Consider the following 21,455-nt stretch of genomic DNA (forward strand, 5'->3'; position numbering starts at 1 on the left):
GGTAGCCATCCATCATTCCCTTTCAGATCTCCTTATGGTCACCCTCCGTCACCCCAAATACCCCAAGGCATCATGTGACGTCTACGTCTACGGTGCTCACGTGGCTAGATGGACCGACCGAGAAGGTGATGAGATGAGTAGCTGCTGTTCTATCACTTAGGCGAAGTACTTCAGGCAACTCCAACCTGTATCTGTCCCCTATCGCTGACTATGGCAACGGTAAAGCCATGAGAGGCGGAGTCCCCGTAAGTAGTGGTATTGGGCCGATGTGTGTTGGTTATTACGGATTTGCAAGATTTTGGACAATTTAGCAGAAAAGTTGGTAAAAAAATCGGAATTTTCCCGATAAAACTCGGCCGATATCGATTACGCTCTAGTGGAGGTAGTAATACTCAGCGTTACCACAATTTCCCACAGGTCTGTTGGCCGCAATTCGCTGGTAACGGTCCCTTCCAGAAGCACGGCTTCGCGAGGAACACTGAGTGGGAGCTCGACAGCTACAGCACCGAGGAGGATCCGTGCGTAATAAATTATTATCATTATGAATTGTGTTAATTACGCGTTGGAGTTTCACCCTAGTGGTATGAAAAACACTAGTGTAAAACATATTTTACGACTACTGCTGATTGAAACGGTCCTTAATAACGAGCAATACAGGATACAGCAATCATGTTCTTCTGCTCTAAGGCTACTGCCCTTAATTAACGTCGCTCCGCTCCTCCATCCTCTGGGCTTGGCACCTCCGACGAGTCTTCTGATGACTCGAATCCGCTCGACTGGTTGTGTCTGTGCTGCTGTCGCTGCTAGATTTTTTTTTTCTTTTTTTTCTTTTTTTTTCTTTTTTTTTCTTTTTTTCCTTTTTTTACAGCGACATGCAGATGAAATATACAAAGAGAGTGCGCTAAGCTACCCAAAACGCTATGCGGCATGCGCCGCTTCTAAGCAATCATAAAAGGCCCCGGCGAGCATCAAGATGTTGCATCAGGGCCAAGAAGAGTCGATTGAAGGCCTTACGGCGCTTCAAATCGACGACCATTTTGTAAAAATGATAGGGGACACCTCCCTTAACACGTTTCCTGGCATGCTCTAGGAGCGGGCAGGAGCGCAGGAGATGCCGTAGATTCCCTACCGGGGCTCCACAGTCGCACACCGGAGAGTCGATCACTCCACACCTGTGAAGATGCGCAGGAGTGGGAGCCCTACCAAAAACCACGGCACTGCCAGCGGGCGTAATTTCCCCTCGACTCCATAGCCTCGCATGCGAGGCACAGTAGGAGAAGTCGTTGACGCAAGTGCCTAGACCGGCCCGTTTGTCTGACCACCACCTACGCAGTGCCAGACGCCCGGCTTCGGCCTGATAACGCCTAAGGGTCTTCACACTGATTTCCGTCTCCGCAGAGACTTCCATCATGGAGGCACCCTTGGCTGCCAATTCATCGGCTCGGTCATTAGCGAACATGCCACTATGACCAGGCAACCAGTGGAAGGTGACCTTGTCCGGGATTTCAGCTAAGAGCAGGGTGATCTGTCTCGCTTTGTCCCGCCGAGCCACCGTAGATCTCGACGACAGGATCTTGAGTACTGCTTGAGAGTCCGTGAAGACTGCCCATTCTTCCTCTCCTTCCGTCGTCAGGATAACCCAGCGGACTGCTTCAAGAACTCCGAGGAGTTCACAGTCCGTGATAGTAGCGTAGGGGGAGAGTTTCCAGTAGTTGGAATGAACTTCTACACCCTTACGATATACCACCATTCCAGCACCGGTCTTACGGTCTTTGACCACCGAGCCATCGGTAAAGATGGCATTTCCGGAGAGGAGAGCCACCTGCGCATAGCTCTTGGCTTCCTCTTTGTCCCGGATGGTAGTCAGACTACCGTAGTCTTGACCCAAGGTTGCCATGGCTGTGACCTGCAGCAATGCGGACTTTGCCGTGGCGGATTCAAGCCCTTCCTTCCAGGCCGCTACTGCGTGGCCAAGGGCCGGTAAGATCGCCACCTTGTAGGTTTTGATTATTTTCTTACCGGTGATCCCTGCTCGCGTCCAACCGAGGTGCCTCAGACGACCAAGTTTGGCCTTGGCTTCGGACACCTTTAACCGAATATGGTGCTGGAAAGACAGACGGTGGTCGATCCAGACACCGAGCACCCGTACGACTTTAACAATGTCGATGGGTGTACCATCAAGGGACAAGGCATGGTCCCCGATGGTCCTGGGCAGGAGTGCCTGGCTCTTAGCCGGCTCGTAGGACACTCCCGCTTTGGCGGCCCAAGCCAGTAGTAGAGCTTCTGCTGACTGCCACCGTTTAACCAGGGACGGGCCAGTTCCACCGGATACCACCACCGTTGTATCATCCGCATAGAGGGTCAAGCTCACGCCTTTCGCCTCCAATTTTGCGAAGTCATCTACAAGCGGCAGGGTGGATAGAAGGAACAAGAAGGGGCCCAGGGCACTGCCCTGAGGCACCCCTCGCTGAAGTTCCAGAGTGGCCACGTCTGCACCATAGACAGCCGAAACACTCTGGGCCCTTAAGTAGCCTTCTACAATGCTCACTAGATAGCGTGGGACATCGTATTGGGCCAGGGTTGCCAGGATGTGGCTGTGTTTTACCGAGCTAAACGCGTTTTGCACGTGGAGTTGGACAAGTGCAATAGGCGCGCTCTTACTCCTTTTTCTGCCAGCCCTGAACGCTTCGACTACGCGCAGGACAGCAGAGTCAACCGATTTGCCCTTGCAGAATCCATGGACAATCGGAGAGTCCAATCGCTTCTGGATCTGCGGGCAAGATGCAAGCCGTTCTACTATGAGACGTTCGAACAGCTTGCTACCTGAACCGACCAGGCAGATTGGCCTCCAGCCGTTAGGCTTGGTGGGGTCTCTGCCGGCCTTATGAATGAAGATCCCTTTGGACGACTTCCATCCATCGGGATATATACCAGTCTCAAGGGCTTCAGTGAACTGGGTACACCAGTTGTCCTTCAGCACCTCGAGAGTATCGAGAATGACGCCATTGGTCACATCATCCTTTCCAGGGGCCGCGCTTCTCCGTAAACCATTGGCTGCCTCTCTGAGTTCAGAGTAGGTGACCGCCGGGATGGGATCAGTTTGCGGCGGTAGAACCAAGGCATTGACCTCCGCAGCCCTTTCGGGATCACGGGGGAAGAGCCTACGTAGGAGGAAGTCCGCTTGATTCACTCCATGCGGGCATATGGCCGCAGGTGGAATTCGGGGACAACCTCGTTTAACACAACGAGAGTCTTACGACCACTGCATATCACCACGAATATCGCGTTTTTCACTAGGGTTGTCCCATATGCAATTGCGGCTGCAATTGCACGCATGCAATTGCATGCAATTTCCGCAATTGCACACAATCCCAATTGCAGGGTGCAATTGCAACTTTTTTGTGGGCGCGCGAGTTCTGAGCATGCGCATATAATATCTCGCTCGCCAAGAAATATTCAAACTTGAACAGATCCGCCGCAGGCGGAGAGAAAAACTCAATTGAACCAACTCAACCCAACTCTGAAGGCTTTATATGACCTCATGCTTCATTTAGTTGGATACCTGAGAATATCATGCTAATCGTTGATAATCACAGTCTGATTCACAGACTGTGATTCACGGCATCAAAGATTAGTACGTGATGGGCGTTCACTGCATGTTAATGAATTGAGATTAGGTTGGATTCAAAAATCTTCTTAGAAATACAGTCATATTTCTCATGAACTGCGTCGCTCTGCAATCCATCCGAATCAATCTGAAACTGATCCATTATGGATCATCCATGACTGGGAAACTCCGAAGCAGCTGCATCATACAGCCTGTATAGTATCACAGGCGTATAGTAGGTTTTGCAGCTTTATAAAAATTTGATAATGAAATTGTACTATAGTTGTATAAAGCTACATCATATAACATACTGGCAGTATGATACTGGGTGATATCGTATCGCTGATAAATATGTAACATCATTCAATTCTGATGCAGTAATAACTTCAGCAACTGAAGTCTTTCTCAATTCACTCCTCATTCCCCCATCCAATTCCTCACCTCAGACAAGTCCGCGAGAAAACTTTGAATTTGTTTCCATGAACTGTTGATGAATACTAGCTTCTGCAACGACTCAGTACCACTCGCCATAGCTTGTTCCCAATCCGGCAAGTCTCTTTGAACAGCGTCCGGCCAAGTTGCGAGCTCAGCAATCGAAGGATCTGGTTCGCGATTTCGAGCAGGTGACAAATCGGAGCGCCATCAGCTGCCAGTTCCTGGAGAATGTGCAAGCCCCTCCGACTCGAGAGTGTGGGATTGGAGAACCGAGGCGCCATTCGGCGAAGGCTGGATGTCCAAGTGTGCGCGAGATTGCCAATCAAGCAACGTTCAACGTTGCCACTAATCTCAGACTAGTAGTCTTATTGTCTAATCTGTAGATCGGCAATCGGGGAATCCATGACCTGCGAATGCGCCGAAGGTTCTATGTGGCAGGGATCGCATGGTGCGAACTAGGTTTTACATGTTACACACCGATAGGGCCCGGCACACATCCCCCGGGTCAGGTGGGTGTGGTCAAAGCGCATCAGGCCAGTGGTGCATCGCTGCTCCACATGGAAACAAGGAATTGTTACTAACAACTAACAACAATTTGTTAGGTTAAGTTCCGTGGGATGGCCGCACACGTACCTTGCACGCATGTGTGCGTATGCACGTGCAGATTGTGTGCTCTTCGCGGTGTGTTCCAGGTTTGCATAGTTCTCTCGTTACAAAGGTGATTTCACTGCCGCAGCGCTCCGCTAACCTCTCAAGTATAATGATAATATCAATCTGCTTTTGTTGCAACTCGGAGGCGGCAGGTATATGGTTGATAACTACACTTGTTAGGTTCCCGCTACCCACAGAGAGTGTGTTTTGCTGCGCGCGCACAGCGCGCGCCCGAAAAAATGCAATTGCGAGCAATTGCAACTTCGGCAATTGCAGTTGCATGCAATTGCACTAAGTGCGCCGTGCAATTGCATTTGGGACAACCCTATTTTTCACAGTATAACCCCACTTCACGTAAAACGGGTGAAACTCCATTATATTTATACTCAAGTATTAATAATATTAATATATTCTCACTAGTAATAGTACCATAACTTTCCAAAATCGTGTAGATGCTGAGCTCTGTACAGGTTACATTCAAGCTGGTTTCGAATGAATTTACTAAGGAAACGATGGGATGCCCATTCGAATTCGAGTTGCGGTATACTGTAACTCTAGGTGGGGACTATTTGGGGATGCATATGGAAGTGGTGAATACTGGTGCGGAGGCTATGCAGTTCACAACAGCTCTTCATACGTAATAGTCCATGAACGGCTGTGTGGAGAGGACGAGGAAGAGGGTTTAGGTACTTCTCGGTCGGAGATATTACTACGACAACAGTAGCGGGAGTTGGTGAGCATCATTACAACGATACGGCTCAGGGAGGCAAGGACTGTAAGAAAGGCAATTCATATAGTGGAGTTTCACCCGTTTTACATGCAGTGGTGTAGTACTCTGTGAAAAACGCGATATTCGTGCTATGCGGTGCTATGGGTGAAATATGTTTTTCACTAGTGTTGTGAAACTCCAGTGACTATTTAAGGGTTTGGTTTTCCTGTGCAGGTTATGATGGGAATTCGGTGGTTGAGTTTAATGAGGGTATTGTGGATAGAGTGTATAAGCAAGCAGCTGGCCCCGCTCATATACTTTGTGACGGTTTTGAGATGTGAGCAGTCTTCATTGACTTGTGATGATTTAACGCTTTTCCTGTCAGATTGATGGCTGAGAAGAGCCCGTCGTTCCCGGACACTGTTGTGTGGAATATTGGCAGCGACTCGTTAGGCGATATGCCCGCGGGGGACTTCAAGAGGTAGGCTTACTCAGGGGCTAGTAGTATCATACTCATTCGAGGGTACTCCTCATCGTGATGTGTGCGCAATATGGTATTGAAAGTTTATTTTGTTGAGAATTGTTGAAAACATTGAACTCCTCGTGTAGTAGGCAAATGTTCAGGAGTTGGAGAAATGATGGTATGATTATGCCTCTCGCTGTTCTCGAGTGTATAACTGAACTTGATTGATAGATACATTTGCGTCGACTCGACGCCGTCGAGTCTGCAGCCGCAGTAGAGCCGGTGAAGGTAGCCCCTGGTGATTCATGGGAAGCTGACCAGAAGCTTACCAGATGCCTTCCTACTAGCAACGGCAGTGCTTGAATAAAGCACTGCATTGGTCGCTGAGGGGGCCTCTATAAAGTGGGTGCCCTTATTCTCCTATTGATATTGTGTTGACCTTATGGCAATTCTCTCGATGCGATGGGGTTTGGTGTTCATCACGTGTCGACAGGGTTGTGGACAAGGCGGTGGGGTTTCCTTTCGTGAAGTGGCCGATGAATGGTAGGCGGATTTCAGTAATTAATTAGCTTTGATAAAAAATCCTCAATGCACTCTTCGAAACCTCAAGAAACTGTGTGCGGGAAGGTGATTTTCTGCCGTTTGTTCTAGTTTTTTCGATGTTTCTTGTGAGTATCGGGGAAGTACCGCATCCATCAGCGTTTAGTATGTTGCTTCATATGGCTCATTCGTTGAAGGAAGTCTTATCATTGTTGAAGCCAGAAGTAGACACAGTGACTTTTCTAGCACATGATGATGTTGTGTGATTCACGAGTACTCCACATCCTTATGATACCTCCGATGAACCGCAACCGTTCCAAATCATGACAAGATATTCAAATTCATGAGATAGTCACACTAAAGGAAAGCTAGGTGTGATTACCGTTGTGACTCGGAGATGATCTCCCCTCTGCAAGTAGCATGTCCTGACAAAAAGAGGATTTCTAACCTCGATTACATCTCTGGTGTTGGTTTCACCAAGATTGACGAGTTGAGGGAGAAGATCGGTGCTGATCAATCAAGGAAGCAGCTCATTGTTACCCCGCAGAAGATGGGCGCGCAGACTCTCGAGTCCAACGTTAATGCCGGACTCGCTGCTGCTGAGCTGATTTCTGCCTATTTCAAGAACGGCTCTAACATTCATCAGGTCAATGGCAAGGCTTCCTGAGTAATTCTCCTTGGAAAGCTTAGCACCACCGAATCGTTGCTTATCCTTGTTCGGAATGTATGTATGTGTTCAGGTGCGAAGTATGTGTAGTTGAGTTTAGAAGAGCTGTTGATCATCATGCGCTTGATGCACCCTGCGTAAGAGGGGGTTCACTCGTGGTATATCCTACAGCGAATTCCAGAAGTACCAAAAACAAACCTAGCAGCAATAACAAGCTTGAGAACCAAAACCGTCCCTACAGGGACTACATCAATTAAGCATAGTAGACAAAAAGTGTTCGGATCTTCAGACTCTAGCTTCCTGCGATAGTACAGTGCCACTGGTACTAATCACTATGTAGTAGTTCAGTTATTACACTGAACTACCACGGTAACACTGCCGTACCACTAAGGCATTTTGAACAAACCATTCGCGCCTGTCTCACATTCGTATGGCTGACCTGATTCGGTGTGTACCGCAACACTAGGAATGAATTCACTATTACTCAACAGTTTTCTAATTATTTAGAAATTTTCAAATTGAAAAAGTGGTATAAGAAGTTCTTATTAAGAACACCACCTCCATGGGGTTATGAGGTCAGGCTCCACTAACTTGACGGTTTATCATACAACATTAAATAACTACGCGTCTTCAGGATGGCTCACAGCTTGCTGGAAAGGCAAGCCCTTCGAAAGACGTCCGTGATATTACTGAACAACTAAATTAGTTGAAATAATATCTAAACAACTAGGCAGAATGGAGCATCCTCATCGGAGACCGCGATCGAAGCCTGATCCTTCACTTTTTCGACATGAGCAGGACGACAACCTAGGCCTTTGAATTGGGGATTTGCTCTCATGTCAGTCCAGCTTTTAAAGCTGACTATCTCACTGTGAATGGCGGCTCTTTTTTCCAGATTTCCAGCCCGCATATTCAAATGGTTGTGAGCGGGCATCTTCTAGAACTATCGTAGTAGAGCCCCGGGTCCAAACTGGGGCGCAGGAACCCAGGAGTTCTTGTGTCTCTCAGAACACTCCGACTGACCAAAAGCAGTAGCTGATCCCGAGGGCTGCAACGGTTGGGTACACATAGAATAGGCAGAATCACAATTACCGTCGGTAACGAAGGCGACCTCGATCTAGTAGTTCTTATCGTATTTCCACTAACAATCGCTGAGAGATCCTCCGAGATCTCATTACAAGACGAAAACACTTCTTTTGTCGAGTAGTTGAGTCAACTAAGTTGACGGTTTCTTGCAGCGGTGGAATTCCAATTCCGTAAACTGCTTGAGCGGTGGATTGAATTCTCCATTGGTGACCAATGAATGGTCTCAGCCTGAGACTCTCAGGGTCCACGAGCCCCTAATTGTTGGACAAAAACCAGCCGTGCTCGGGTGCCAGCTTGGAACCTACCCGGGTCGACCTATCAAGGAGCTCCTTTTCTTTCAAAAATTCCTTGAACTTACTCGCCCGCTACGCTTGTGTGATGCAGGACAAAGTGAAACTCTCGATCCTTTCCAACCGTCTAAACTCATCAAGTCATCGAGCAGATCTTCAGCGTGATCCAAAAGGAGATAAAGCTTCTGGAATCTACCTTGGATAAATTCCGGGTCTCCATCACGATCAGCATTCTTCTTGAAGAAAACGTCAATTGCCCCAATGAGGCAATTGACAACTTCTTCAATGAGGCAGCCTCATTATAGTTCACACCGAACGAGGATACCCATGATTGCCAGCCATCTGTCATATGCCTCACCTCCGGTGAGTAGATGTCCTACTCAGGGTTCACCACGTACAACTGCAAAAGCATAGCAGGATGATCAACCCTCCATCGTCGTTTGATACGTCGAATAGGAGTCGTTCTACACCGTTCCTACGGGCGAAATTCTGGACCTCTCTCGCGATTGACGAGTCGTGAAGGGCCGCCGCAATATCGGCATGGCTAGAGAGGTTCTTCACCGGCTCGAAATCGGGTATAACCACAACGACGGCATCTCCAACGAGAGTGTGGGGGCAGTGCTTCCAATTCAACCTTCCGCAGCCTTAGGAAAGCTTTCGTTCACCCTGAGAACACCATAATCCGAGCTGCTGGTCGATTCATTGGAAATTTCACTGAATGTGTGCGTTTCATTAAGCAAACGAACCATCCGACAATCACCTGGAATCGCACTGCAGAAATACGATAGTAAGCCAATGTAGTAATCGCAACCACAGCAACATAGTAATGAGTAATACGTCACACAGCCAGCGCTAAGAGACAGCGGGCACAAGGCGCAAGACAACATAGCACAATCGAAACTCATCATCTTGCTGCCTTTGTGGTTCTCCACCTCATGCCGGAACCGGCACAAGAGCTCGGGTGTTTTTCGTAAAACTTTGTTTCAAAGTCTGCGGCGTTCTGAAACTGAGGGTTCCAGTTTTGAAGCTGTAGAAATACGTAGTCGCAACGTCGGACGTTGCGACGCGTTGAGCAGGACGTTGAACGTCCTGCTTAACGCGTGACACGGCTGATCCAAGCAGTAATTGTTAAACCAGGCGAGCCCTGTAAGATTAGTTAGACCCTGCTATTTCAAGATCGCCGTAGCGCATGGGGGATATACCACTACGGCGGGGGCGATCAGGTCTTTCGAGTCGCGGCATTTGAGAAAACCGGCGGCCATACTGATTACAGTCATACAGGTTACAGGCCCATTTACCGTTGAACGCAAGGCTGACCATATCTTCTACGAGGTAACAACAGTAATGTTTCAGGGCACCAGCTCTGTCCCACGATTACAGATCCGAGATCGCCTGATGATCAGCATCGCGAGTCATACTAGGCGGCAAGAATCTCATCAAGATCCCATTTCAAGAACTTACACACGGCAGTGCCGTGTGTAATGATCGTGCCGTGACGCCACGATCATTATGTTCGAAGTGATACCTCCACCGACACAATATTATTATGATCTGGCGAAGGTCATATTAAACGACCCTCTTGATAGGAACGCCAACACAAAGATCATGTATGCTGATCCAAATGTGTAGTGGTACGACTCCGATAAGGATTTAGAGAGCGCCGATAGACACTAGTTAAACATGGGATTTCCATCAGCAGAGCTTTTGAGTAGCGAGCGTAGAAGAAGTGTAGGAACCTCGTTGCAGAACAATCCTGGCAGTTCTCCGAAAAGTACCACAGGACACATCAATTTATGAGGCTATAGGAACAAATACAACGCTAATACTTCTGTATAATGTTGTATTTGAATTCCTGGGCCCGGAGCAACTGCTAAGGAGGCGAACCAGCTAAGTTAACCAAGCTTACTGGCCCAGCCTAGTCAATATCTCAACCGCGTCCCAGCAAAAACCATATCAGTTACAAATCTATCATTACAGTCTCTGGATTCGAACCTTGAACCATCTATTTGCAGCTTGAAATTTGAGCGCTGGACCAACCGCTCGATACAAAAACGTCGCAAGTGGGTCCAGGCCATACTTTGGTAATCGCCCGCCTGCGGCGCGCTTGTGTCTTCACCATTATAACTGATAATTTTTCAGGGTGCGCGGGAATTTTTTCCGATTCACAACTCCCAGTATTCACTGTTTTCATGGACAACCGAGTTGAGCTCATCGAGTTTCAACAAAATAGTCCTCGTGTCGATCTAGGTTAAGGTATCATGCGCATCACTGTGCCGAGCGGTCCGTGCGGACCGCTGAAATTTTGATGACTGGTACAGTTGTCTCAGACAACTTGTCTGCTTACGGCAATACAGTTCACAACAGTTGTGACACAACTACATATCCATACTATTTTCTTCGTTGTATTATCGCACTATCTTCGCTGGTCGGCTTTGATGACCATGGCTGCCCCGCAAATGTTGCAATATGACTCGTGGGCCATTACTCTCCATCTTTCTCGTGTGCCAGACTGTCTCACAGTGAGCCGCTCACTTGGTCCGATTCTCAATGTTCCTCTCAGAAACTCCCCGTAGAAGGCAAGGCCATCTGTTTCCCGAGCTAATAATCCCGAATTGACTGTAACCCAGGACATATTTGCGTCCTAGACTGACTCATAGTCTGGGCCTCTGAGACCATATTCCAGGAATATTATCCCCGAGGGCGAAATAGGAAATATCGAGAAAATAACTTGGCGCCTAAATCTCTGGGATCAAATGCTTGATAAGCCCAGAAGGGGGAATATCGAGCGAAGGCGAGATAAGAAAAGTTCGTGATATTGACCGATAACTGCTGAACAATGCAAGCTATTCAGATCGGCGTTCTACTGGTGAGTGCTTGCGTATCACCAAAGGTTACCGGTGAGGAAAGATTTGAGTATCTGTTGCATCCCCACGGGTTGATTGAGCATGAGTGAATGGCCTGCGTTCTTCACCTGAACAGGCACCCTCAATGTTCGCTACCAAAATGTGCTCTCCACCTCAACGAATGCGAGTCTCGCTTCATTAGAGTACCGAGAAGTACGCGACGTTCCTATGACGCCAATTCCAGGAAACTGAAACAGAGTCTTCGCCACAGAGGTTGTGCTAAGAGGTGTCACTGTAATAGAGTAAGCTCCCGACCTTGAGATCTTGGGGTTTCGAATGTCTGAGTGCTTCGCCGTACCCCTCCTTCCCTTTCAAGTTGAACAGCCATTCCGTTGTACCCACCGCGTTCGTGATATAATCCTCATCGCCATTGACCACAAGTATCTGTAGCAGTGATATACCGTATACCGTACTGATCCAATGAAAGGATACTCCGTATCTACTCCTTCACTCAGTCTCCAGACATGATTTGTACTATATCAAAATTAGTGGACTTGGTTGAGCGTAGCCGTCCAATATTAGCTTCATCATCGAATAGACCATTTGCGTTTCTTTGTTTTCATGAAGACTTGAAAAATCACGATTCTCTCGCGACTGGCAGTCGGATGACTGGTATGCCCCCTGTGGCGCGTATTGGGCCACCGAGTTCGCAGATCCATAGTCACGGTGTATCCCAGAGCCTCTGGGCCAGAGGCGATGATCTTAGATCATTCTCACCTTTAATCCGTGGTCGAGGAGTTGTGTGACGAAGCAGGTCCCATTATAGGCGGCGTACTTATTGAAGAGCTGTAGGACCTGGGCCGGAACCATCATGTTCACATGGAACCCAAATTTGTAAGAATGACAACCTGATCATTTTCCCGCTCCCAAGTCTTAGACACGCCGAGAGCTTGTTTAACATTTGGCTTATTGAGGAAACCGGCCGCCTGAGTGGATGACAACTTTCGAAATTGAGACCTGCAATAACGACTACTTCTCCCGGTTTGAAAGCGTAAAATTTGGAATCTCCATCTTTTCGTGCACGTACATCGTATCTGGAGAGGAAATACTGGCTCGGTTGATGGGAATATCCCGGACGACACAGAGAGACTACATGTGGTTTAAAGGAGTCTGGTAGCCAGAATGGTCGGCTCACCTCCTCGTATCAGGGGCCGCGATAATCGCGGCGCGATTCGAGACAGCGAAGGTCAACACTTCCATTCCGACCCGCCCACTTACATGCTCTTGCCTTCTCTGTCCATAGGGTCCATCGTTATTTTTTCACAGATATTGACAGCTTCTTGGCACAAAACTGCAAGGAAGAGAGCATGATTGTCGAAGGTGCTCGAGTTAGAGGTTATCCACCGGGCTTAGCAGGCTTTCCAGGGCCATTAGAATTGCACTTGTCGACTGCTGCTTCACACTTCGTCAAGCCAGTCTTCATTATATCGAGCCTGGGAAAATTATACGACCAACGCACAGTGTGGAATCAGGACTCCTTCTGAGGTAGAAGTTTCCGTTCCTTGGCCATCTCGTAAGCTCCGTGCTGTCTGGCAAGAAGAGCCAGTCAATAATGTCAACTCGGAATGAATGGATTGCTCACATCGCGTACGGTCCAACTATACCAGAATACATCATCACTCCTTTTAAATCGATCTTGAGCTGTGGATTTCGCAGGATGCCCTCTCCCAACATAGCAACGAAGAGAGCTGCAGGATGGTATCACGCGCAATATTAGCTCGGCATGCATACCAGACGATGATACCCCGACGAGGTGTACATTCCTGTTCAAGTGAGGGTACTTCTTGAATAACTGCCCGCTCAAGGTCACCCTGTGCAGAATTATTGTGACGTGTGTATTCTCTGGTCTAAACAATGCTCACATGTTGCCGATAAACTTCTCCAAGGAGGACTCTATCGGCCCCGTGCTAAAACCGGTAGGTCCAGGTGTATCGATCCAAATGCTGTTGGCTTGCTTAGTCCACGAGTATCTAACTCCACACGATCACATCGCATGACACCAAACAAGGAGATTCGCACGTATTATCAAGGAGCTGTTTCCCGTTAGGAGACATCCTGCATGGTCCATTGATAATCATCGCCTGCCCCAAGCTACTCGAGCCCGGCCCACCAGCCATAAACCAGAAGGTCGGTGCTGATGCTGGATCTACGTCTTCGGCTTCCATAACCGCGTAGAAGTACCTAGAAGCAGCATGACCTTGATAGTCACTCCGCACGCTGAATATACCTACTTATTTATCACGCCAACTGGTATATATCCGAACTCCTGTTTACCCTTGCTGCCTGGGCACAAGACCCCGCCGCCATCCAGAGAACGAAGATGGTGAAACGCGGGCGTCTCGCCTGGAGATAATCGATGGACGGTAACGGCCTGAGTTCAAACACGGTACCTTCGTTCCCAAGCTCGCCGGCATCAGTGATTGCTGCTATGCAGGCGAACGCGGAAAACAGAGCGATAATCATATTGATGAGAGACAAATGATAACGGGCCCGATGATTTATGACCAGAACCAGTACAACAAGCCACACGTTGAAGTATAGAAGTATCAGTTACTCATGTGTCCATCTCCTCGTCATGTACTGACCCACTTATCACTAACGTTGGACTGTCCGACTCGGACAACAAAGATTGAGTGAGGAAAATGTCCAAGTTGATAGACTGTGGCATTCACCATCGAATCAGATAGCCCTTGGATGGAATCTGAGGCTGTTTTATAACGAGCAAAATATAAGAGGCTGGTTGTCCACCGCAGATAGTTCGGCCCTTGTTCTTGCACGCTGACGCATAATGCGTGAGCCGGGCTCACGCAGCCGGCTCACTGAGTCCTGTGATGGTTGAGGCTGACGGAAATACCCTGTGAAGTGAGCTTTTATTCTCTCTACCCTGTGTTTCCTTATTTCGTAATCTTGTTGTCGGTGCTTCTTGCACTCCTGATGGTACATGGAGAGCGATATCTCTGCATACACTGTTTGTGCGCACTTCCAACAGCTATGATAGAATCGATCTAGCCAGGCCTGCTGCCAGAAAAGTAAGGGAATCGCCCTCCGTCCTGAAGTTGGCATCGCTCAGATCATAGTGATCATATCACATCTGATATATCCCATCAAACACTCTATTTCGAACCTTTCTACTAGAAAGCTTGTTGTAGGGTTCGGGACAGATATGAACTAAGTGGTGATTCTAGTGCTCAGATGAGGTAACACAACCCAGAGGGACTTTAGTATAAGTGGTTGGATGAAGTAGTGAGGTTGGAGTGACAAAGAGGAGCGCCAACAGCTGGAACAGCCACCAACTACGACCAGCCTCCCCGATTAGCTATGGATTAAATAGAGCACGCAAGTACAAATGACTGCGCAAGATCCCACTACATTCTACCCCTTCTTCAATGAGAACGTATCATAGAAAGTTCAACATCAAAAATCTGGGTCTAAAGATATCGTCGCATGGGGAATCCGGGATTCCCATTGGGGATCATAATCTTCAAGACTGAAATTATAGGGCTCCAACTTCACATGGGACTCTCCAGTAACTTACTGGAGAGTCCTCATGGACATTTACGTCTTAAAGACGTAAATGTCCATGAGGCAGTCTCTCTTCGGTTATCGACAATGGAAAGATAATCTCACTATCCAGAATCCAATCCGGAGGCGACATTTCCTCACATATGACATCACTTCCGGGACGAACAACTTGATAAAATCGCACCAAGTGCTTTTTTTCGCCTGTAACGGAACTGCGTAATAATTCACCAACCACATATCCAACACCCAAAGCATCTTCGATGAAATAAAGACGAGTATGGACTCGCTGGAGCCAACCATAGCGATCTACAGTCAACGAGATCGTATGATGTGCAACATTTTTTAAATATCCTCGACGGTAACCCGGATAGTTCATAATGAGTTCCACCGCTCTTCTAGGACTCAGACCAACTTGGGCTGGACATGCGTCGAAAAGTGCGGTGATCATTTCTCTATCCTTTCGGGTTGTACCAATACCCACGAAATCTTCCTTGAAACTCCTGTCTACCAAAGCAAAGGTTCGTTGAGGATCAGGTACTCCTCTCGAGATCTCAACGACTTCTCCTTCCTGAGCATCTACGATATTGGAGACATTGGATTCTCCCGTAGACGGTATCAGAGACTTCTTTAGCTGCACTGGTACAGTCGGAACAGGAATAGGAGGGTCATCGATAATGTTACCAGCTTCTGATATAGCGGGGAAATTAACAAGACCATGTTGGTTATCAATGACAGATCTTTCGACAGTAGTGGAGTCAAGGTCCCCAGATAAGTTCAAGTGAATCAACCTATCCACATTGACTCGAGTACCGGTAGTAGGAGGTCCATGAGGAACACTTTTGAGAAATACGGTATTATTGCAAGGATCACTCACAATATAAGGACCGCGCCACTTCAAACTCAGCTTCGATCGTCGTGGCGGAGCTCGAAGGCCAACAAAGTCCCCTTCAACGAAGTCCGGTACGGATCGGTTTTTATCGTACTTGTTCTTCGCCTTCAAGCGAGTATCTTGGAGGGCAAGACGGACACATACGTGGGCAGTCTTCATAGATTCCACCATATCAACTGCCATAGAATCTATCTCCAGATCTGGAGGCTCGCATGAAGAATTAGTGCGACTCTTCAACAAAAGGTCCGGCAGAGTGGGTGGATTCCGACCACCATGAGTAATAAAATACGGCGAAAATAACCGACCATTACCAGGATTCGTGTTATGAGCGAATGTAACCGGCTGCAAGAAGTGTGGCCATAGATCCTCACGACCACTGCAGAGTATGGCAAGAGCATCCATCGGGAATCTATGAGCACGCTCACACTGGCCACTGAACTGCGCTCTCAGCGACGAAGTTCGCTGAATATCAACATTCCCGAACTTATACAATTCATCAAGTAGGGAATTACAAAATTACTTCCCACGATCTGAACGAATCGTACCAAAGTAACCATGATGGCAGATAACCTCACTGAATAGACATTTTGCTACGTCCATCATACTCTTAGATCGAAGCGGACGAGCAATAACATAATTGGAGAATAGACAGACCGCGTGGAAGATGAAATGATACGGATGCCCCTCAACGTCACTTTCACCTGGCGGCATTTCGATCAAGTCGACGCCAATAGCGGAGAACGGCTTAGTATATTAGGACGTTCTGAGTCGACCGACCAGTGGATCATGAGAGCTCTTCCTCAACTGACAGCCTAAACAGTGCTTACAGAATCTCTTCACACTTTTTGCCATATTAGACCACCAGAATGAGCGACCAGCTTTCGAGTCGAAAGCGTGGCTTCGCGTCCTCGATGGGCACTATCAGATTGGATGTGGAAGTAACGAAGAAACGTTAGTTGGTATTCACTAGGTATTACCAACACTCCACATCTTCCGGTATATCCCAGGCATCAGGATATGGAGCAACCATTAGTAAAGCACCATCGATGGGGTCTAATCTATAGAGGCTATCATCTCCACCTTGCGGTAGATTTTGAATGATCTGGCTGATAATAGGATCACGACGCTGGCTCTCAACGATCTCATGTCGGCTTGGCAAACAAAGTGGAGGTTTTTCCTGGGAGTTGATAGCGACATTAACACAAGTATACAGATCAGACGATGATGATACTGTCGTTGTAGCACTGTCGCTCACAACCCGCCGCCTTTTGCCTTCTCTATGGCACACTGCACAATACGACCGATCATTGCCATCACGGTCATTACTCTTGGCAGGACCGGAGGGAGGATATCGACTGAAAAAGTCTACATTCGACTGCTGAGCCCCCTTACGATGGATAATATCAAAATCATATTCACAAAGTCTCAGAACCCATCGACACAGCCGGGGCTTTTTAGGCGAGACATGTAATAACCATCGAAGATTATCGTGATCAGTCACGATTGTGAAGTGACGCCCATATAGATAGTAGTGCCAGTGCTCAACAGCCCACAAGACGGCAAGTAACTCTACCTGCTCTGTAGACCACTTACTTTCGGCCGATGACAGAGCTCGACGAACTTGGCGAACTTTATGGGACGCTCCACACCGTTATCATCCACTTGACAGAGAGCAGCTCCGAGACCGTGACTGCTCCCATCAGCTTGTACGATGAAGGGTTTGGTGAAATCTGGATGAACGAGAACCGAGTCAGAAAGGGAATGCTTTATATCTTCAAACTCTGACTGCTCAACGTCACCCCATCGCCACGTGACATTTTCACGAGTAAGTCGACGAAGGTGAAATGTACGGGAAGCATAGTCACGTATATGATCTCGGTACTACCGAGTCGGTAGTAGCCACTCAGACCCAGAAAGGCTTGCAATTGAGGCTTACTGGTCAGAGTACTGATAGCAGAGATCTCCTTCGCCTTTGAGGGATCAGGGGAAATGCCTTCTCTGGATACACGATGGCCAACATAATCGATCTGAGGCAGTCCGAAATGACACTTGGAAGGTTTGAGACGAATGCCCTTCTCGAGACACCTTTCAAAGACTCGAGCGAGATGGGCCAGATGATCCTTCCAAGATATACTACTCACCAGCAGATCGTCCATGTAGGCCACAAGAGGGATATGGCCCCCTACTATCGCTCTCACAGAGCAAATCTGCGAAAACCCTCACGACCATGCGCATAAAGGACGCTGGTGCTCCTTGGAGCCCGAATGGCAATCTGAGATATTCAAATATACCATAGGGAGTAGTAAAAGAAGTTTTACAGATGTGGGCCTCGTCCATGGCTATGTGCCAAAAACCAGAGTACATGTCCAGTTTGGAGAAGTAGCATTTCCCAGACAACGTTGAGAGTAGAGTATTGATCTGAGGTAGTGGAAAACTGTCGAATTGAGTTATCGCATTCAGCCTGCGATAATCCACTACAAGTCTAGGGCGAACCTTCTCGCCATGCTCATCCTTCTTACTCACAATCAAGACAGGAGAGCTCCACGGACTATTACTTGGTCTACAAATCCCTTCGGCCACCATCCGATCTAGTTCAGTTTTCACGAACTGCACCTGGCTCTCTGGGATGGCATAAGGAGTACAGTAGATTGGTGGGTGATCACCCGTCTCAATACGATGCTTGTACCCCTCAATCTCACTGAATATTTCACCTGGCAGATGGAAGGCTCGGCAGTACTTAGTTATAAGTAACTTCAGATCAGCCCGTTGCTCAGCAGATAGGTCATTACATTCCTCCAACTTTATGGCCTTGAGCACCTCAGCCGCGTACTGCTCATCTCGCCTCGGCCCAGTTCGATCTCCTGTAGGCGGCAAATCACGATCAGGATCACGAAAAATTTCCTCACGGGCCTCATCCAGCTTCTCTTTCTCCTTTCTGAGCTCAGCACGTAGAGAGTCTGAGACTTTTTCACCACCGCCATTGACGATCCGGCCTATGGGCTCATAACTTCGTAATGGTATTGGTTTCGGGGATGTGTTTGCCACGAGGATGTTGAAGGAGCCAAAACTTACAGATGACGTATCAATCGGACCGTCGACGACAAAATACTTTCCATTCCCATTGATACCAACATCTTTCACCCAGGGATTGTCCGGTAGTGATACATGCTGTTGTGAGAAGCACACATTTACTTCATTGAGCCCAGGCTGGAGGAGAGTGGAGAAATTACAGCGGACGAGGTCAACAGTATTCATAACCAAGTCGCTTCGAGAGCCTGATGTACTCTCCGTACAATCAAGCACAGTAGTATACATTCTGTGACAGTACGCCAGTGATTGTGGCCGATTTGAACAATTCGATCAACACAGTTGATACGAGCATTGAGCAGAGTCAGGTGGTTGATGCCCAGTATCAAGGGCCATTGGAGTCCATCAATCACAGGACATTCCATCCGCACAGAATGATCTTTCTCACCATCGAAACACATTGGTACTTCTTGTACTAGTGACGTTGTGAAGGTCGCTTCTTCAGATGCCATACCGACTTCGATGGGAGATGCCACCTTACCGCAACGATAGCCCAACGATTGTAAATAGTTAGCATGCTCTCGACTCACCAGACTTATACTGCAACAGGTGTCGATGAGTGTTCTCACACCTGGCAAGTCATGCCTTGGTGATATGGAAGTGGCCAGAATTTGGCGTCTCGATACATCTTGTCCAATATCACCGGCATTCACATATATGGGCATGGCAAGGAAGTCGTCCTTCTCTCGAGGATCGATCATGGAGTGAGCAGCATCCTCTGTTTTCTCCTCCTTATCACGTCGGTGCACCGAAATATTAGGGGAACTTTGGTCATCATGCTGTCTGCGATTTGACTCCAGCAGACTCACTTTATATCTTTTCCTCGGAGCCTGTCCTCTCCGGGCGGTACCCTGCCGATAACCGTACCCCTTGGCCTTGCCCTTTCCTCCTTTACGCCCCTTACCACGACCTTTTGAGGTCTGGTTTGAGAAGAAATCTCTATTGGTTACCCATTGTGACTCATCAAAGGAAGCTTGATCATAGAAGCTTCTAGGCGGCCACGTGCACTGAGATATTGGTCCTTGACTGCTCTCTGCCGCGCCAGTCGAGCACCAAGGCTCGCTAGCTGGCTTTAGAGAGATTCCAGTCCTATCGATAGGTTGCTGGTTCCAGCCAGCGTGAGAAACTCGGCTCTCTGCCGGCCACCTGGACCAACTCCTATCGGTGAACTTACAGTCTCGAGCAAAATGTTCTTCTCTTCCACACCTATAGCATTGCAATGCCGAACACCATACTGTGTTGTCAGTTATGGGTGATGGACAGGGAGCGCTCGTCTTCGGGTTGTGGAAGGTCTCGAAACGTCTAGCCGCCTCAAGTAACAATTGGATAGAGTCATACTTAATCTGTCGGGCAACAATCTCTTTACGGATCTCTTCCCGCAGCTTGAATGCACAATGAACCGCAACTGCAACTGAAGGCCATTAACCTTAGTCGATCCATTCTCCTCCTGGGAGGTAGTCACATAGATTTTAGGGATCAACTTCTGCAGATCATGATGGAGATCCAGAAATCGCACAGAGAATTCTTCTACTGTCTCATCGACATTCTGAGACATAGCATTGAACTTGGTGAGTAGATCGAGAGTCTTCTCCTCCTTAGGTTTCCCTCTTTTAGAAGATAGGAAACTCTGAACTTTTTTGTAGTAGTTACGATAGTCCTCCTCTGACTTGGCACTCGTGAGCTCAGAATGATACTGAGACTCAGCTAACCTCACCAAATCGAAAGCCCTCTTATCTTGCATCACTTGCTGTTTCAGCAGAGCAACCCAATGTTTCGTAGGGGTCTCTGTAGTCGCAAGAATGGACCTCAATTGATGCAAGAAGTCATCTAAATCATCCGTCGATCTGTAGACGGGCAGAACGACATTAGGTAGTCTTAGACCAACAAGAGTTGCCGATGACGATGATGATGACCGATTATCACGAATCTGAGTCATCTGAGTCACCACTTCTGTAAGCTGTGTCAGCTTATCAGTCAATGCCTCAATCTTCTCAGTGGAAGCATCAGACATTTCTCGGCGAAAGCCCCCAAATGTTGTAGGGTTCGGGACAGATATGAACTAAGTGGTGATTCTAGTGCTCAGATGAGGTAACACAACCCAGAGGGACTTTAGTATAAGTGGTTGGATGAAGTAGTGAGGTTGGAGTGACAAAGAGGAGCGCCAACAGCTGGAACAGCCACCAACTACGACCAGCCTCCCCGATTAGCTATGGATTAAATAGAGCACGCGAGTACAAATGACTGCGCAAGATCCCACTACAAGCTTCTAGTGAAACTCACGAAATAACGTGGTAGTAAGGGTTCCAATGACGGGAATTCGCTATTCGCAAACTCTTGGATCTATCCCCCAAAAAAGATTTGAGTGAGGGGGGAATGGAGGCGGTTTCCGCGAGCCGTCCGGCTCGGACGGAAACCGCAACATGGGGTTGATGCACCCGCTAAACGCCAAGTCGCGTTAATCACGATGTGATAAACAGGAAGTGATAATCGACTTTATCACGTCGCGAAAAAAACGTTACTGAAAACCGCCTTTTCCCGAAAATCACGAATCGTATATCGGCGATATACGACATGATATCGCGTTATATCACGTTATGCGATATATC

General features: G+C 47.9%; 8 protein-coding genes across 8 annotated transcripts; 2 read left to right on the forward strand and 6 right to left on the reverse strand.

Moving 5' to 3' along the window:
* Positions 1–34: 34 nt before the first annotated feature.
* Positions 35–705, forward strand: Pmar_PMAR020996 (conserved hypothetical protein; the record flags this gene model as incomplete). The annotated part of the gene is made up of 4 exons (XM_002784558.1): positions 35–125; positions 175–245; positions 418–522; positions 658–705. 4 exons carry the CDS (start codon positions 35–37, stop codon positions 703–705), a joined length of 315 nt encoding a protein of 104 aa, XP_002784604.1.
* Positions 706–946: 241 nt separating this feature from the next.
* Pmar_PMAR020997 (conserved hypothetical protein) lies at positions 947–3,268 on the reverse strand (the record flags this gene model as incomplete). Its single annotated transcript, XM_002784559.1, has 2 exons — positions 947–3,161; positions 3,258–3,268. The coding sequence occupies 2 exons, from the start codon at positions 3,266–3,268 to the stop codon at positions 947–949; spliced, it is 2,226 nt and encodes a 741-aa protein (XP_002784605.1).
* Positions 3,269–5,205: 1,937 nt separating this feature from the next.
* On the forward strand, positions 5,206–7,072 carry Pmar_PMAR020998 (conserved hypothetical protein; the record flags this gene model as incomplete). The annotated part of the gene is made up of 5 exons (XM_002784560.1): positions 5,206–5,330; positions 5,380–5,468; positions 5,637–5,739; positions 5,788–5,883; positions 6,778–7,072. The coding sequence occupies 5 exons, from the start codon at positions 5,206–5,208 to the stop codon at positions 7,070–7,072; spliced, it is 708 nt and encodes a 235-aa protein (XP_002784606.1).
* Positions 7,073–12,053: 4,981 nt separating this feature from the next.
* Positions 12,054–13,814, reverse strand: Pmar_PMAR020999 (hypothetical protein; the record flags this gene model as incomplete). The annotated part of the gene is made up of 9 exons (XM_002784561.1): positions 12,054–12,146; positions 12,200–12,277; positions 12,325–12,385; positions 12,570–12,642; positions 12,696–12,784; positions 12,934–13,039; positions 13,462–13,532; positions 13,583–13,694; positions 13,742–13,814. 9 exons carry the CDS (start codon positions 13,812–13,814, stop codon positions 12,054–12,056), a joined length of 756 nt encoding a protein of 251 aa, XP_002784607.1.
* A 1,099-nt stretch (positions 13,815–14,913) lies between these two features.
* Pmar_PMAR021000 (hypothetical protein) lies at positions 14,914–16,164 on the reverse strand (the record flags this gene model as incomplete). The annotated part of the gene is made up of 1 exon (XM_002784562.1): positions 14,914–16,164. One exon carries the CDS (start codon positions 16,162–16,164, stop codon positions 14,914–14,916), a length of 1,251 nt encoding a protein of 416 aa, XP_002784608.1.
* A 1,167-nt stretch (positions 16,165–17,331) lies between these two features.
* Pmar_PMAR021001 (hypothetical protein) lies at positions 17,332–17,492 on the reverse strand (the record flags this gene model as incomplete). The annotated part of the gene is made up of 1 exon (XM_002784563.1): positions 17,332–17,492. A coding segment is annotated over one exon (161 nt), but the record flags the coding sequence as incomplete, so codon positions are not given.
* Positions 17,493–17,528: 36 nt separating this feature from the next.
* Pmar_PMAR021002 (retrovirus polyprotein, putative) lies at positions 17,529–19,017 on the reverse strand (the record flags this gene model as incomplete). Its single annotated transcript, XM_002784564.1, has 3 exons — positions 17,529–17,882; positions 17,904–17,969; positions 18,241–19,017. The coding sequence occupies 3 exons, from the start codon at positions 19,015–19,017 to the stop codon at positions 17,529–17,531; spliced, it is 1,197 nt and encodes a 398-aa protein (XP_002784610.1).
* Positions 19,018–19,921: 904 nt separating this feature from the next.
* Pmar_PMAR021003 (hypothetical protein) lies at positions 19,922–20,860 on the reverse strand (the record flags this gene model as incomplete). The annotated part of the gene is made up of 3 exons (XM_002784565.1): positions 19,922–19,984; positions 20,024–20,055; positions 20,188–20,860. 3 exons carry the CDS (start codon positions 20,858–20,860, stop codon positions 19,922–19,924), a joined length of 768 nt encoding a protein of 255 aa, XP_002784611.1.
* Positions 20,861–21,455: the final 595 nt, after the last annotated feature.

This window comes from Perkinsus marinus (assembly GCF_000006405.1).
Source record: "Perkinsus marinus ATCC 50983 genomic scaffold scf_1104296934700, whole genome shotgun sequence".
Taxonomy (NCBI): domain Eukaryota; phylum Perkinsozoa; order Perkinsida; family Perkinsidae; genus Perkinsus; species Perkinsus marinus.